The sequence below is a fragment of the Rhamphochromis sp. 'chilingali' genome (assembly GCF_963969265.1).
Source record: "Rhamphochromis sp. 'chilingali' genome assembly, chromosome: 7".
Classification (NCBI taxonomy): domain Eukaryota; kingdom Metazoa; phylum Chordata; class Actinopteri; order Cichliformes; family Cichlidae; genus Rhamphochromis; species Rhamphochromis sp. 'chilingali'.
In genome coordinates, this window is record NC_137934.1 from 13,636,812 (window position 1) to 13,653,824 (window position 17,013).

General features: G+C 39.1%; 1 protein-coding gene across 2 annotated transcripts; it reads left to right on the forward strand.

Moving 5' to 3' along the window:
- The first annotated feature begins 359 nt into the window (after positions 1 to 359).
- Positions 360 to 15,959, forward strand: LOC308400110 (sortilin). Of its 2 annotated transcripts, none has more exons than XM_080887611.1 (21): positions 360 to 693; positions 991 to 1,053; positions 1,600 to 1,676; positions 1,750 to 1,846; positions 2,262 to 2,429; positions 2,585 to 2,658; positions 2,904 to 2,950; positions 3,743 to 3,879; positions 3,968 to 4,051; positions 6,253 to 6,313; positions 7,269 to 7,421; positions 8,127 to 8,224; positions 8,305 to 8,404; positions 8,502 to 8,676; positions 8,771 to 8,964; positions 9,516 to 9,708; positions 12,942 to 13,058; positions 13,141 to 13,282; positions 13,376 to 13,482; positions 15,243 to 15,360; positions 15,582 to 15,959. In XM_080887611.1, exons 1-21 carry the CDS (start codon positions 433 to 435, stop codon positions 15,594 to 15,596), a joined length of 2,481 nt encoding a protein of 826 aa, XP_080743737.1. In that variant the 5' UTR covers positions 360 to 432; the 3' UTR covers positions 15,597 to 15,959. The 2 variants fall into 2 exon arrangements, with proteins under 2 accessions (XP_080743737.1, XP_080743736.1); XM_080887610.1 differs by having other exon boundaries at positions 15,280 to 15,360.
- Positions 15,960 to 17,013: the final 1,054 nt, after the last annotated feature.

Below are 17,013 nucleotides of genomic sequence, written 5' to 3' on the forward strand. Positions count from 1 at the left end.
GCGTTAACCTGCCCATACTACTGCGATTTTATGTCACATTAACGTCTCTTATTTCTTTCAAAGCTTGCCAGAACTTTTCTTTTGAAGCTGTCCTTAAAATGTCCTTAACTTCTGTAAATGTGAATTCCAGTTGTTTTTTGTTGTTGCTAATTCATTTGTTAATATATTGACGATAAGTGAACGAATCACGAATTAATCTGTTGTTTTAAGACAAACTTTTTTCTCCCTGCAGTTAGGTCACCAGGATGCGGGCAGAAGCACCTGCTGGTGGTGGAAGTGCCACTTAGCGCAGCACTTTTTATGTTAATGACCCGTCCAAGCACTTCCCACACCCACTTACCTTTAGAGTACAACAAAAGTGAGTCATTATTGCCAGGGATATCGGTCAGTGGGACTCTTTTTTTTTTCCATTGCAGTCACATCACTGTCGACATGATCTGGAGACATTTGATGCTTTTGGGGGTGTCCGTCGTTCTTCTTATGAGAGTTGAATGCAGAATCAAGGAGGGAAAGACGCTGACTTTCCGCCGGACTCAGCATAGTGAGAGCCAGGACCAAATGCGCCGTCGCCCCAGGAGGGATGCCAGCAGCTCCCCAGGCCTTTCCAAGCCTTCACATGGTACTCCCTTCACCTCTTGTCGGCTCCTTCTCACCCCCGCCGAACACGAGGTTCTGGATGATAACACACACGAGGTGAGCTGCAGCTTGGTCAATATAGGCAGGTGCAATGTCCGTCGTGCCTTTTATTTAATGTAAAGGAGGAGATTCCAGGACTTTGAAGTTGGTACCCGTTTTTATTTGTGTTTTGCAATGCTTAACAGGGTTTCTCAACCAAGTGAAAGTAATATAAACACGTATAGTAATGTAAGCCCGTATACTCATTTGGCAAAGAGTATTATTGGGAAAATTACAGGAAATTGTGAGAAGAGATCTAATTTAGCTTGTTAGGCCTGTTTTTGTGATGTGTGAGTTTTTCTCCTCTCTCTTTAGACAGGTTTTAATGGTGATGATGGTTCCTACGTAATTCTCACATGGGTTGGTGATGATACAGGGGTGAGTAGCTTCTTATACAGAAGGTTTATTGCATATAGCCTCTTACATGTCACAGGGGCACAATAGAATTCAATGTAGAGTTTGTAAAGGAAAAAAAGTGCCACAACACACAAATATGCATCAATATACGATAATGAATTAAATATAATTGAGGCTGATTTTAAACACAGCAAATTCTCCTCATTCTTTAATATCCGTGGGTATGTCATTTCACAATACCCCTGGTTTTATCCTTATCTTACTAGTTCTGTCAGTGACAACTGGAATATAGTAATGAAGTGTTAAGGAAAAAATAAGAAAAACCTACATTTCATTAGCTCTGACAGTGGTCACAATCTCTGAGCTTTCCATCTTGTACTTTAAGGATTTGTTTGTAGAATGAAAGCACAGATTTGACCAGGTTTTTGCGCTTTAAGAGACATGTTAGACAACATGCTGGTTTAAAATAAAAGCCAAATTAAGGTGTGCTAGAGTGGATCATCTTAATCTATCTGTGACTTTTTAACCCAGTGTTTAAAGTTGTAACTATATTTCTTCATTTGATAGGTGGTCTTGGTGCTGTCAACAATCAGTGGTCCAGTTCATCCTTTAAATGAAGGAGGCTCCTCACGACTTTACAGAAGGTGAGTTAGAATCTGATCAGCAGCTACCGTGGGCACCTCAATCAAAACGTAACCATCTTTCCTCTCTCATCAGCACGGATTATGGCAAATCTTTTCATGACATTTCTCAGAGCATCAACCACACCTTTATTAAGGAGGAATTTGGAGTCAGTGTTGGACCTGGGATCTCTGTAAGTAGCACTATTTTACACTCTTACTAACACTTTTCTGTGGGTGTGCAATGAAAGAGCAGTTAGTGATGGTAAACTGCATTGCATGTTTGGCTGTGGACCTTGTGATGTTTTGACATGAAGGTGTGAAAATATCATGTATGCTGACATCTAATCAGCTTGAGTCTTACCCACTAGTGTTCTTACAGTTTTGTTCACAGACTGATTATATTGCACGGAGCTATGCAAGCAGAATCTTTAGCTGAGAAAGTGGATGGTTTTCTTCTTTCTTTCTTGAAATCACTAGTACAGAGCTTGCATGCACTGAATTTTAAGCAGACAATTCTGCACGAAACTACAAAAAGTTATTGACGAAGCTAAAATTCTTTCTCAAATTTCCATCTCTGAGCAGTTTTCCATTGATTTTTACTGACAGGTGATTTTAACAGCTGACACACCGGTGCTTAACAATCCAGGTGGGATTATCTTCACCTCCACGGATGCTGGTGCAACCTTCAAGTTCATCCAACTGCCCTTTCACCTGGCGCAGCCAATCGTGTACCACTTCCTCAACCCTGACTATCTTGTGGCCCTCAGCATTGATGTGAGTCTGTTGAACTTTTAAAGTCCCTTAGTGGTTTCCGTTGCTTTGTTTAATATTCCTGGCTATCACACAGACACACATGTTTATCATCCACACAAACACACATCAGGAACACTCCTTAATGTGTAAACATTGCTCTGTTTCCTGACTTTCAGGGCGGTCTTTGGCTTTCTCTGGACTTTGGGGCCTGGTGGACAAAAGTTCACGATGGAGTGCATTCTTTCTCATGGTGAGAATAAAGAAGGAAAAAGAGTTATTCAATATATCAAACAGTGATAGCTCTGTGGCACAAATATAGTAACAGCACTGGAAAATGCATAATGACATGCGTAACATGTGGGACTTTGAATAAACTGAGATGATACGAGCAAGGTTTTTATGAAGCAATAAATGCTTGTTTAAAAAGAAACATGACCTATTAAAATTGTGACATTTTGAGGTGTTTGTAATTTTTTTCCTTCCACTTTCCATCAGGGGAGCTGGCATAAATTTGTTCTTCAGCTGCAGTCAAGTAGATGCAGGTAAGAACCTGTAAAGCTGTTAAAGGGTTTTGTAAAACTGGTGCAATTTAAAGATCAGACACTTTGTAATACAGGCTTGTCTGTATTCTAGTGTGTATATATGTTTTTATTTTGTGTGTAACAGGGTTTGCATAGTCATAAGAATTCTGCTTTTAATGTTTAATCTAATCTGCATCTTTATGGCTTTTGCAGCCAAGTTAAAATCTTTATTATCTCACAGGAAAAATCCTTTGATTACGGGGCGGCATAAAAGCTATTAAAGTACAATAAAACAATAAAGCAGCAGAAGAAGCTCAAAACTGACATGCTATAAGCACATTGCAAAACAACTAAATAAATTACCAAGTTGTGTGAGGAACTGAGGGGTAGAGTATAGTGTATTGAGATTAAGTTTGATTTATAATTGCTAAGATGACTAAATCCATTAGTAGAGCAGCGCTTATTCTTAGACAGCTACATGAGAAAACACTATTGCCTTACCCTCCACAGCTTTTGATTTGGTGGATTTTTACACTGAAAGTCCTTCTTGACACAACCCCAAAAGGATCTACATCTCCTTCCAGGATCAAACCAGACAACTTTCACTTATCCGTCAGATCACTACTCTTGTGTACATCAGAGCCTAATTTCACAAGCTCAAAATAAATATAAGTACTTTTTTTCACTCAAAACATTTATTGCTTGTGAGGGTGCATGCTTTATGCGGATGAGCAATGAGCTTAAATGTGTTTAAGGCAAGTGCACATTTCTTATTGAACTTATTCGTGTTATTATTGTCATTTGCCGATACAGTTGAGGCAGAGGAGAGGGGAGATTTAATCCTGAAAAGAACAAAGGACCTGGGGAAGACCTTCACCATAATCCATGAGGACATCTACAGTTTTGGTTACATAGGAGCGTTTCTCTTCTTCTCTGTTATGGAAGACCCGGTAAGATGGCTGGATCATTTTTTATACACTTCGGTCTATCGAGTAGTATATATTCCATCTATATAGTCATGCATTATTTTTCTCCTAGAGATCTCCTCGTGTGATGTATTTCTCATCAGACCAAGGAGATACTTTCAGTCAAGCACTCCTGCCTTCTGCATCCACTGAGCAGGTGAGAGAAAATATCAACCATCATTTCTGTTGAGTGTGTTAGCAACAACATCTAATATTCTACAGGTAGGTCTGGGAATTGAACCAATTATGTTTGGTAGTATTCAAAATGTAACTGTAGCACGAGGCAGTCAAATGTATGATCTTGATTACTTCTTAAGCGCTTAAAATAAAGTAAACTTGACTTCTTCTGACAGCCTAGCTTCACTCCTTACCTCACGTGACCCTCATACCCTCATGCAGCCAGTCAGTAACTCTTGGGACAACCTCCAAGGCGATGATCTAACTCATCAGTTTTTAGAATTAAAGAAGTCTCTTGGATGAGCGGCAAAACGTTTTCACAAACAAGAAGAAGTCAAGTTTACTTTATTTTAAGTGCTTAAGATTACCATGACCGAGACGACCAGGGATGTACACAGATAGATTGTGCTTACTTATCATTCAAACTAAAAGAGGATCTGTTCTGCAAGAATTCAGCTCCATTTTTAATCTTGGGCTCTACTAGAGCAGCTTTGTTTGATTCAAAGTCAAAAGTATTTAATATTTATCTTTGTGCAGATTCCCAGTGGTCTCTCTCTTTAGGCCAGCATAGCATGAAGTAAAATCCAAGAGCCTGTGCAGATTTCCTTGGCTTTAGTGTTGTTAACATTTCTATACTCCACCCTCTGTATATAATTTCATGTCTATATTAAATACAATACAGATGCACCTCTGTAGTGTAGAGGTTAACACATTCACCTTACACGGTAAAATTAACTTGTTCAGTTCTGGGAGAAGAAACAAGCTCAGCCTCACAAGTAGTGTATTCCTAGATCTGATCCAGACTCTGGATAAAAGTGGAATCTGTGCCAAACCACACATGTGGATCCATTTGCTGTATGTGGGAATCACGTGGGCGGCTGAGAGTACTTAAAAAAAGCAACTGTGGGACAGAACTCATAAATTGTTTTGATAACAGCAGCATTATGTACAATGTAGCCAAAAAACCTCTTGGGAGGCTACAAACAGTATGAGACCTCATTAGAATCACAGTGAACACTGTGGAAGTGGTAGTAGAGCTTATTAGTGTCTTCAAGTACTAAAGAGTTACTTTAAACTAATCAAACTGGGAGATTTTGAGGTAATGCAAAGCATATTATAGCACTCTCTTAATGAAAACAGTCTAATATGTTAATAATGTTTTGGTGTTGGTACCAAAAAATATTACCAAAATTAGGGCAGTTTCTCAAGGGTCGCCCAACACGGTAGTGCAGTAACAGGCCGAAAATGAAATCAAAAGTATGGCTGATGATTTTTGGAGTCACTCGACTTCACACACCATCAGCTTTTGCCCTCAGGCAAATCTGATGAATGTACAGCAACGTTTTCGCTTTCTGATGAATCTCCAGTAGATTCATCACATTTGTCTGAGGGCAAAAGCTGATGATGTGTTCCCTCAGGCAAGTCTGGTGAATTTGCTGTAGGTAGATTCAGGAATTTTTTCAGATCTAATTGTACTGTAGGTACTGTACAATTAGATCTACTGTAGGTAAATTCATCAGGATTGCCTGAGGGCAAAAGCTGATGATGTGTGAACTCCACACATCATCAGTTTTTGCCCTCATTATTAATCCCCTCCTGCACTAAGTATATAAAAACAGATTGTCTAGTCAACACCGAAATTTAACCTTCCACTACAGTGCACAGCCATTTGTCTGCTTTTTTTATCAGCACATATCACTGACCCTTCAAAGATATAGTATTTTTACTGCTCTTAGTTCTTAGTAAGTTATTAATAAGCAAGATGTGGTTCTACCCTTTCCCTCCCAGCACAACACAGTAGCTTTAAATTGAATTGAATCGGCACTTATAACAAATTTTCTTTAAATGATAATTGAGATGTTTATCGCACCGCTCCGTTTGTCTTTGTGTCAGGTTTATGGGTGGGGAACATTAAAGATAAATGCAGATACTTCATTCATACTAAGGAAGTTGGTTGATATGCAGAAAAAACATCGGTGGCAACATTTTCCCTTTCAACACCAGCTGAACACACACCTGCTCTGATGAAACACCCACACATCTTGTTGACAGCACAAACACACATTCTGTCTCAAGAAGATTAGACAAGATTTATAGCAAAAAATTGAACGAGTCATCTCTTTTGTGTGTGCGTGTTTTTTCACGTCTGCTCTCGATTTTCATATGTGTCTCTGTTTGCAGTTTTATTCCATCCTGGATGGAGATGAGGATATGCTCTTCCTGCACGTGGACAACCCGGGAGGTATCAGACATACATAAACCCGCAAATGGGACCTTTTAATATCTTTGAAAATGTTTTCCATTCAAAAAGCCACATCTATAAAAATTAACCCTATGACTGACACATATTTGCGAACGTGTCCTCACAGCATATCAGTTTTTTTTTCTGTTGAAATGGAAAACTTCAACTGAAAAGACAAGACTGGTTTAACAAGTTCTTGGACTTGCTGACAAATCAGTCCATAATACTGAGTGTGTGTTTGTCCATGCAAGTCTAGATCTCATGGCTTTGTTCCTTTCCATCTCTGTTTTTATCTCCCTCTCCAACTCGTGCCCTTTCTTTTCCTTCCTCATTCAATTGGAAGGAATTTTATTCTCTTTTTAGTATAATACAATTTTTGGCTCACACCTGCTTGAGACAGTGGTGCATGGGTGGTGTGGGGTGACTTTGTCTTTTGCTGGCTGAAACGAGGAAGACTTAGGTTTCACTGCAAAAGCTGATAAGCATATCTTGGCATCGGGGTGTAACACAAATACACATGCACACACGAGGACACACATTCAAAAGCTTAACATGTCCCCATCACCTCCCTCAGGTGATGGAGAAATGTTTTATTATTATTATAATTTATTTTGTTAAGTCACTTAACACTGGCCTATGAATCATTCAGGCACAAGAATAGCACCTAACTCAAGGTATTAATCAATGCTTTTAACACTATCAGCCTTGGTTTAACCTCCTTAGAGTCCAGACAACAACATTATTGCAGTATTGGCTTTCAAATGTGCTAGAACTTGTTTTTTGGGGTTTTTTTTTGTTTCAATAAGTAACTGCACTGATTTACTATTTTTCTAGCAAAATATAAAGACATGAGTAGTGGCTTGAGACTTCTGCAAAAATTCAACTCTTTACATAGGAGAGGTTAAAATGTGTTGTAATTTTGCGAGATACATTCGTGCTTTCCGTTTTATTTCAGACACCTTCTTTGGGACCATGTACACCTCAGACGACCGTGGGATCTTGTTCTCCAAATCTCTAGAGCGCCACCTGTTTGATGGACATCGAAAGAGTGACTTCACCAACATTACTTCACTGAGAGGAGTGTACCTCACTAATAAGCTAGACGTTGGTAAGATTCTCCATACAGGTATTGTATGCATCTTCTGTCTCGTAGCTTTTCGTACATGACTCCTGTAAAAAATGGCTTTAAGCCAAAAGCTTTTGATTCCAACCCCCAAAATGTAGCCCCCAGTTGTCTGTTTTGTGACACTTTATGAGTTATAAGTGTTTGAATTGAGGAGATTGGACAGGCTGTCATGCCGCTTTCAATTTAGTGCTCAACCAATAACATCATTGTCTGACAGAAGAGAACACGACTGTCATCAGCAATACTGCAGTGCGGTGTTAAGAGAACAAAATATTACCCAACATTAACGAAACTAAGGAGCTGATTGCTGACGTGAAGAAAAAACAAAGACAAAGATCCCGGTTTGTAACACCCGGAGCAGGTGGACTCCACCCTGCTCATAAAAGCTACAAAAGAAAGAAAGAAAGAAATTAGTAGGAAAACTTATTAAACTTTACAGAGAGGTTGTCATGGCACATGCATGGCCTCAGCATTGTTAAGCAGAGCACAAAAGCCAGGCTGTGAGACTTCTAAAATCATCCCATAGGAACAGAAGCTCAGTCTTTTCTTTTGTTTTTTTTTAGAGTAGCCTAAAAGCAAATCATTTGATTTTTCAATAAACAGCCATGAGTTGCATAATGAGAGTTATATCTAAAATCCTGATTGAACTTACTGAATATTGACCGGAATACTTCGTTTTTCTTTCAGATGGCCGTATAAAATCTGTCATTTCATTCAACAGAGGAGGGACGTGGAGACCGCTTAAAAAACCCGAGAACATAAATTGTGGAGACAAGATCAAGAGTGTATGTTACATAGAAAAAAAATTAATTTATCTGTCTGTATGTATGTGTTTTCATTTTGATCTTTTTTTTTCTTTTGCCAGTGCAATCTCCATATACATGGGGAACACAGTCGTAATAACCATATAGTTCCCATGGTGACCCTGTCTGAGCCGGCTGCTGTTGGTCTGGTTATTGCGCATGGTAATTAATTTGTAATTACTTTCAGTGCTTCAGTCCAAACCATTGTCCAAATACTGTGTAAAATGCACACTTATAGATGATTTCCTGTTTTTAACAGGCAGCGTGGGTGATTCTCTGTCATCATCGCAGAACCCCGACGTGTTTGTTTCCTCAGATGGAGGTTATAACTGGAGGGGGACGCTGAGGGGTCCTCATCACTACACTATATTGGACTCTGGGGGTCTAATTGTGGCTGTGGAGGCCCATCGTGAAGGACAAGTCAAGACTATCAAGTACTTTATTCTCATTTAAAGACCACAGGGAAGTGACAGGAAGTGTTTTCTTATATTTAAAGTTTTCTCTTTTTCTACTGTTTTTCACCACCAGATTCTCCACGGATGAGGGTCAGTGCTGGAAGCTGTATAACTTTACGGATCAGCCCTTCTTCTTTGCAGGCTTGGCATCTGAGCCGGGGACCAACGCCATGACCGTCAGTGTGTGGGGCTTCCGGCCCGAGGAAGACGGCCAGCCCATGTGGGTAGCAGTCACCATTGATTTCCAGAGTCTCATTACCAGAGAATGTAAGTCTAATAACATCTACGATTACTGTGCACTCTTTGCTCTTCACTGGTTTCTATGGCATGTTGCCACCTGGTGGTAGGTTCATGTGAGTTGTATTAGCTGTTTTCCGACTGCAGAAGCAGGGATTTTCCACAGCCTCTAAAAACCTGTAAAAACACATCCCGCTTGTTTTACCTCTGTTTATGACGCAGATTTGAAGAAGAAAACAGACCTGTTTGCATTTTTTTTTTGTTTTCTCCTCTACAATTTGTGTGAGATGCTGTAATTAAACCACACCCTTTTATCTGGTGGTGAAAAGATAGATACTTTCCCGGGACTTTCGATATTTCCCCTGTGGCATTTTGCCTAGTTGTATTGCAGATGCTGTTTTGCACTTGCATTAGTAATCTTATGTAAGTGACGTAAGTGTTGGGACAGACTTATGCGTCACTAGTTTGACTAACATTGCCTAAAACTGCTTTATTTACATTCTAGGTTTGGTTTTGTTAAACCTGCATTTTTTAAAAGGATTGTTAGTGACAGTTAAATAGGTCATCACTGCCTTCATCAGGTAATGACAACGACTATGAAGAGTGGTTGGCTCATTCAACAGAAGGAGGGGACTCGGAAAGAAATGGATGTGTCCTGGGTGTTAAGGAGACCTACAGGAGGTTAAAGAAGCAATCTCTATGCCGAAATGGGCGAAGCTTTGTGGTGATGAAAAAGCAAAGCCCTTGTCTGTGCACCAGAGAAGATTTCTTGTGGTATGTTGGATTGTTTTGTTTTTAAATGGTCCTGTAACGTACTGCATATTATTGTAAAAACCTTTCATTTCATTACATTTTGCTTCCAGTGAGCCAGACTCTTTTCTTTTTTCCCTCTTTGTTTTTAATGACCTTGAGCAATAGTTCTCAAGGCTTTCTGAAGGTCTTCTAAAGTTTGTCTTTGCACACTGGCCACTTTTCCACTCATTTCCCGTCACTATTTGACCATTTTTTAAGCCACTTAATGATGTGATGAAAGTGGGCAGGTTTCAAAAGAAGTCATGGAAAAACTTAAAAAAAAAATACTATCTACAGTATAGATGGACAGTATATGAACATCATGTTCTTAAGAAGTATCTCTCAGGTACATTATATTGGACTCTGGGACTGAGTATTTAAAAACAGACTCACTGTTTGGCGTGGCCAGAAATGGGCTCAGTGGAAGTGTGGCTGAAGTACGCTAAGTTACACAAGAACTGAACTGAAAATCAGTGGTACCAGGTCTTATGGAGTGATGAGTCTTAATTTGAAATTATTGGTTCAAGATGTCATCAGTATGTATGGATGAGATCAGGAAAGGTACAACAGTGATTGTCTAAAGCCATCTGTAAAGCACAGTGGATGCTCTGTCATGGTTTAGGGTGAGGAAAGTATTTGATTGCCAGTGGCTTAAATATTCACCATGTCAGTGATCCAAAGCACACAGTGAATGCAGTAAAAGCATACCAGGATGGAAGAACACACAATGGAACACTATCAGTCATGGATTGGTCTTCCCAGAGCCCAGACCTCAGTATTATTGGAGCAGTGTAGGATAATCTTAAAGGAGAATGGAACAAAAGGCAGAAACATCCAAAGAGCTTTGAATGTCTTTCAAGGAGCCTGGAGATTTATTCCTGAAAACAACTTAAAGGAATTAGAAGAAGGCTTGCTGAAGAGAGTACAGGCTCTGTTGAAGACTATAGATGGTTTTACTCAGTGTTGGGCAAGTTACTTTGAAAAAGTAATTAATTATAGTTACTTGTTACTTCTTCAAAAAAGTAACAGAGTTAGTAACTGAGTTGCAAGATATTAAAAGTAATTAATTACTTGAAAAGTAACTATTGCGTTACTTAAAAAAAAAAATGTTTAACCCTCTGGGGTCCAGGGTATAATTGGCCATTGTTAACTACTTTTGATTTTCCCTCTACATTTCACCTTTAAAAACTATTTACTTTGCCTTGTTTGGTATCATCCTTTTCAGCACAACCTTACGTGTCTGAATTTACAGTTATGTTTTCATTTTGACATACTGTATTAACACAACTGATCTAAAATCAGACAAAAAAACATAAAATCCGAGTAGAAAAAGTTATATTTTTTTACTGTAACAACCACAGACATGTTTATTGAATCATATTTCATAACTTTAAATGCAAATATAAATTGTCAATTTTACCTTTTACCTTAAAAAAAAAACATTTTAAACTATTTACATAACAATCAGCTTTTCTGCATTCAATAAGATGCCACGCAAATTATTTGTGCCACTCCAAAACAATTATTCCTGTCCACTATAAAGGAGAACATCACAGCCTGATACCTGCAGCTCTGACAGCAGCAGGTGTATCACTGCTCCTGTTTTTTACCTGGAGACAGCAGTCATCTCATTGTTCTGACACACAACACAAAACTACCCACAACACTACACACTAACTACACAAGACAACACATTAACTACACACTCCAAACATGCTAAACGTCTCACATCTCAAAACTCGCGCTCTCTCTTTTTCTACTGTCTTTCTCTCTCTCTCTTTCTCTCTCTCTCACTCCTAAAACTATCCCGTCTTCCTAAACAACCACATGTCATGTTGTCCATATCATTTTTTGATTGGTCGACATGGTGCATTTTTCCACCAACATGAACGGGCTGGTTTTTGCTGTTGTTTTTTGTTTTGTTTTTTTATTTTGTGGTCATAAGCAGAGAGTGCTTGCTAGCGCTGTCCTTAGACAGTAAACGTGACAAAAGTATTCAGGAAAAAACACCGAGTATATGTTGTTTATCATGACTCTGGTTTTACGTGGTCTATAAACACAATTTGAAAACTGGTATATATCACCTTGTTGCTTTGTCATCTTAAATTGGTCATGTGATTGGCTCACCACGACTACTTTATTCCTCCTCAGTCAAACAGCAGCACTCATGCGATTGTTTTGCCCCCTTAGCTCCAGGTGTTGTGCCAAAAAGTGATTGTCTGCCAGAAAGTGATTGCCGAGTGCAGCTGCTGAAAGCTGTAGCGCATAGTCAGCTTCTTCAATGCAACTGATATAAGGTGGAGTAAGCTGAACACAGCTTCAGCCGTCTGTTTGTTGAAAAATAGTAACGCGACCGCATCACATTTTCTTGTTAGTAACAGTAACAGCGTTGTAACGATAGAAATAGTAATTAGCTAGATTACTCGTTACTGAAAAAAGTAACGCCATTAGTCCCATCACTGGTCTTACTAAATACTGACTTTCAACCTCGCCAGAGTGTACAAACTCTATTTCCCATTTTTCTAAAAAAAATAAAAATAAACAAGAGCTTAGTCAAGACTTTTGCACAATAAATAATAATATATTACTTTATCTTAGCTGTACAATGATTCGAAATTCTGAGGCCTTTGCTTACATCTCAGAAGTTCAAGATCAGCTTTTTGTTTTGCATTTACTTTTTCTGTTTGTTTGCTTGTTTTCCTTTTTAATGAAGAAAGGCGGCATTGTTCTGCTTTTGGCCTCTAGTTAATGGCTGTGGCTTTTAAATGAGAGTGTAGCAATGGCAAGTGTGACCTGAGTGCTTTCCTTGCCAAGGATGAGAAAGCAGACGATCATGAACTTCTTTTTGCAGCAAGCGACCAAGAGAGACCAGTGTTCTTACGGTGTGTAAAGCATAATGCTGCTCTGTCTGGGAAACGTGTGAATCACTCAAGCACAAAAAAGGCAGCTAACTCAAGGGATGCTGTGTCTGCACATAACAGACAACAAAATTAAAACAAAATTAAAACATTTTAATTGCATTCTTAGCCAAAGACATAGCTTCAGCCCAAAACCCAGCATTACTGTGTTTTTTTTCCCTTATGTACTGCATTTTCATGTGACTTTGCACATTTTTTAAAAATTTGCTGCACCCATTTTCTTGCAAAATATAGAGTTTAAGAAGAGAAAAGCATTTTGTGGTTGCACTAAAACTCTTTTTTTCTCCTTTACTACAGCGACTTTGGTTACTATCGACACATTAACACCTCAGAGTGTGTGAGACAGCCAAACGCTGCAAATAAAACCTATGAGCTCTGTTTGAATGGAGAGGAGGATGAGCTTCTGACAGAAGGGTAATTGCCTTCATAAAGCAAAGAGAAACACCACCTTTATGCACACATGCAAATCTCACTCTATTCCCTTTTGTCTTTGTAGGTACCGCAAGGTCCCGAGTGATAGGTGTGAGGGTGGGTTCAGTCCTCAGCTCATAAAGCAGACAGTCAAAGCCTGTGGTATTAAACCTAGTCCTGCTCCTCCTGCAATGTCCACATCTTCAGTCACACACTTTGACACACCGGTCAGTAGGTTGATTGTGCTCTTTCAGTCTTTGCTTCATTTTATAAAATTGTCTTTGTTTGGATAAATATCAACCTTTTCGTGTATTTTCCAGCGAGAAAAGCTGGTGTTGATCCTGGTGTGTGCAGGAGCAGTCATCATCGTCCTCATAGCTATTGTTTCTGCTGTGATTGTTGTCAAGAGAGTGATTTATAGAAACAGGTGAGTCACGCATACGGTATCTGCTGCATGTTCAAATTTAAGCACACTGAAAGCTTTGACCGTGGTGGTCTCCTGCTGTCTGCTACAGTTCAATTCAATTCAATTCAATTTTATTTATATAGCGCCAAATCACAACAAAAGTCGCCTCAAGACGCTTCATAGATACAGAGAAAAACCCAACAATCATATGACCCCCTATGAGCAAGCACTTTGGCGACAGTGGGAAGGAAAAACTCCCTTTTAACAGGAAGGAACCTCCGGCAGAACCAGGCTCAGGGAGGGGCGGCCATCTGCTGCGACCGGTTGGGGTGCGAGAAGGAAGACAGGATAAAGACATGCTGTGGAAGAGAGACAGAGATTAATAACAGATATGATTCGATGCAGAGAAGTCTGTTAATACATAGTGAGTGAGAAAGGTGACTGAAAAGGAAAAACTCAATGCATCATGGGAATCCCCCGGCAGCCTACGTCTATTGCAGCATAACTAAGGATTCAGGGTCACCTGGTCCAGCCCTAACTATATGCTTTAGCAAAAAGGAAAGTTTTAAGCCTAATCTTGAAAGTAGAGATAGTGTCTGTCTCCCGAAGCCAAACTGGAAGCTGGTTCCACAGAAGAGGGGCCTGAAAACTGAAGGCTCTGCCTCCCATTCTACTTTTAAATACTCTAGGAACAACAAGTAGGCCTGCAGAGCGAGAGCGAAGTGCTCTAATAGGGTGATATGGTACTACAAGGTCATTAAGATAAGATGGGGCCTGATTATTTAAGACCTTGTATGTGAGGAGCAGGATTTTGAATTCAATTCTGGACTTAACAGGAAGCCAATGAAGGGAAGCCAAAACAGGAGAAATATGTTCTCTCTTTCTAGTCCCTGTCAGGACTCTTGCTGCAGCATTTTGGATTAGCTGAAGGCTTTTCAGTGAGTTTTTTGGACATCCTGATAATAATGAATTACAGTAGTCCAGCCTGGAAGTAATAAATGCATGAACTAGTTTTTCAGCGTCACTCTGAGACAGGATATTTCTAATTTTAGAGATGTTGCGCAAATGGAAGAAAGCAGTCTTACATATTTGTTTAATATGTGCGTTGAAGGACATATCCTGGTCAAAAATGACTCCAAAGTTCCTCACAGCGTTACTGGAGGCCAAGGTAATGCCATCCAGAGTAAGAATCTGGTTAGATACCATATTTCTAAGATTTTCAGGGCCGAGTACAATAACCTCAGTTTTATCTGAATTAAGAAGCAGAAAGTTAGCGGCCATCCAGGTCTTTATGTCTTTAAGACATTCCTGCAGTTTAACTAATTGGTGTGTGTTATCTGGCTTCATGGACAGATAGAGCTGGGTGTCAACTGCATAGCAGTGAAAATGTATGCTATGTCTTCTAATGATGCTGCCTAAGGGAAGCATGTATAATGTAAACAGAATTGGTCCTAGCACTGAACCCTGTGGAACTCCATAATTAACCTCAGTGTGTGAAGAGGACTCTCCATTTACATGCACAAATTGGAGTCTATTAGATAGATATGATACAAACCACTGCAGTGCAGTACCTGTAATACCTACAGCATGTTCTAATCGTTCTAATAGGATATTATGGTCAACAGTATCGAATGCTGCACTAAGGTGTAGCAGGACAAGCACAGAGATGAGTCCACTGTCAGAGGCCATAAGAAGATCATTTGTAACCTTCACTAAAGCTGTTTCTGTGCTGTGATGAGCTCTGAAACCTGACTGAAACTCTTCAAATAAACCAAATACAGGACACCGATATATCGTTTCTCCAACCTTCGACTCCAGGACGACGAAAACTCCACTGCAGCTGATCATGAAAGCGGCACGAGCAGCAATAGCACAGCCTGCCAACAGGACTCAGATGATGTAAGTGTTATTTAGCACTCCCAAAGGGTTGATTGATCTCTTCGTCTCTTCTTCAGACTCCTACTGAAAACGCTGCATTCGGATGAACAGAATCAACTTTTTGGGATTTCCTTACCAGCATGATTGAGCATGCATCGAGATGTTATTTAGCACTGTTTTATAATGTTTTCCAGATGGTGTAATTTTTCTCACACATACATTTTGTGTTCTCTTTTTTCTAGGATCTCATTGAATGACACAGCAGACATGATTGACACCAGCTGCACTGAAATGGACTGCATGTTGCCTTGATTTTCTCTTTTTTATTGAAGCTCCCCAAATGTTTGAATGTCTTAATTTATTGAGCTGACTTTGCTTTTTTCACTCTTTGTACATATGTATGTTTTCTTGATTTACATGTTTAACACATTGTACTTCTGTACAACATAAAAATAAAACCAAAAACAGAATGTGCATTTAACATGAAACAAATTCTGCATATTATGGAGTCTTCATCAAAATGTTACAGGTTAAATTATACTCCAATAAATTTCTGCTTAAAACCTGTCCATTTGATGGCGGTGTTGACGCTTTTATCGCTCCCATGTACTTTTAAAATGACTGAAGAAGAAGATGCAACAGGAAGTTGGTGTGACATGGTGAAGATTTTGTTTTTGACAGATGACTCACTACTAAAAAAAACTACAAAGAGACATGGGACGGTAAACCGTTTCTAACAAACTTAAAAGTCAGTAGTTAGTGTGACCACTTTTATTCTTCAGAACATAAACTCTCTTGGCCAATCACTGACAGCATGTTTTTGCTGGCGGACTAATCTCTGATGGTACAAGCTCTCCAGGACTACTGGTTGAAATGCAACCCCAAACAGAGCCTCTGTATTACAGATGTCTGACGATTCATTCTGTTGACTACCTCTGTACATATTGCGGACAATTTGAGTAAGAAATTTCAAAACTAGATTCATGACTCCATAAGAACTTTTGCCACTGATTTTCAGTCCAGTTCTTGTGTAATTTGGCACACCTCAGCACTTTCCCACGTTTCCCTTCCTTAATATCGGCTTCTTCAGAACCCCCCTTTCACTGAGACTTTTTCACTGAGGCTTTAGTGAAGCATGTTTTGCACATTTCGTCAACAGTTGCTATAGGAAATGATGCAATTGGAAATGATCTGATTGGCTAACACACTGTCAGTGCACTAAACGCATACCATGATAGACAAACAGTACTTTTGCACATTTCTGATGATTCCTCTCTTAGACCATGTGTCAGGTCTTTCCTGGATTTCTTCCTATTTTTTAAGGACATGACTTTCCCATGCTGTGCATCTCCTGTAGATATTTTTGAGGTACATGTATATTTTTGCTTGTTATATTGTTGTTTGAAATAGCCCATGTTCAGTTATTTCCCTACTCTTTCCAAATCCAGTAGGTTATATTCCCATTTGAATCATTAAAAAAAAGTTAAAAAGTAAAAAGTAAAAAAAATAAATAAATAAATTAAAAAAATTTTTTTTTAATTTTTTTTAAATAAATTAAAAAAAAAATATATATATATCGTAATTATTATATATAATTACCTTATTAATTACGGAAGCTGCTCCTTTTTGTACTGTCCAGGCCCTTTATTTCCGGTTCGTCTTTCCTTTTTCCGG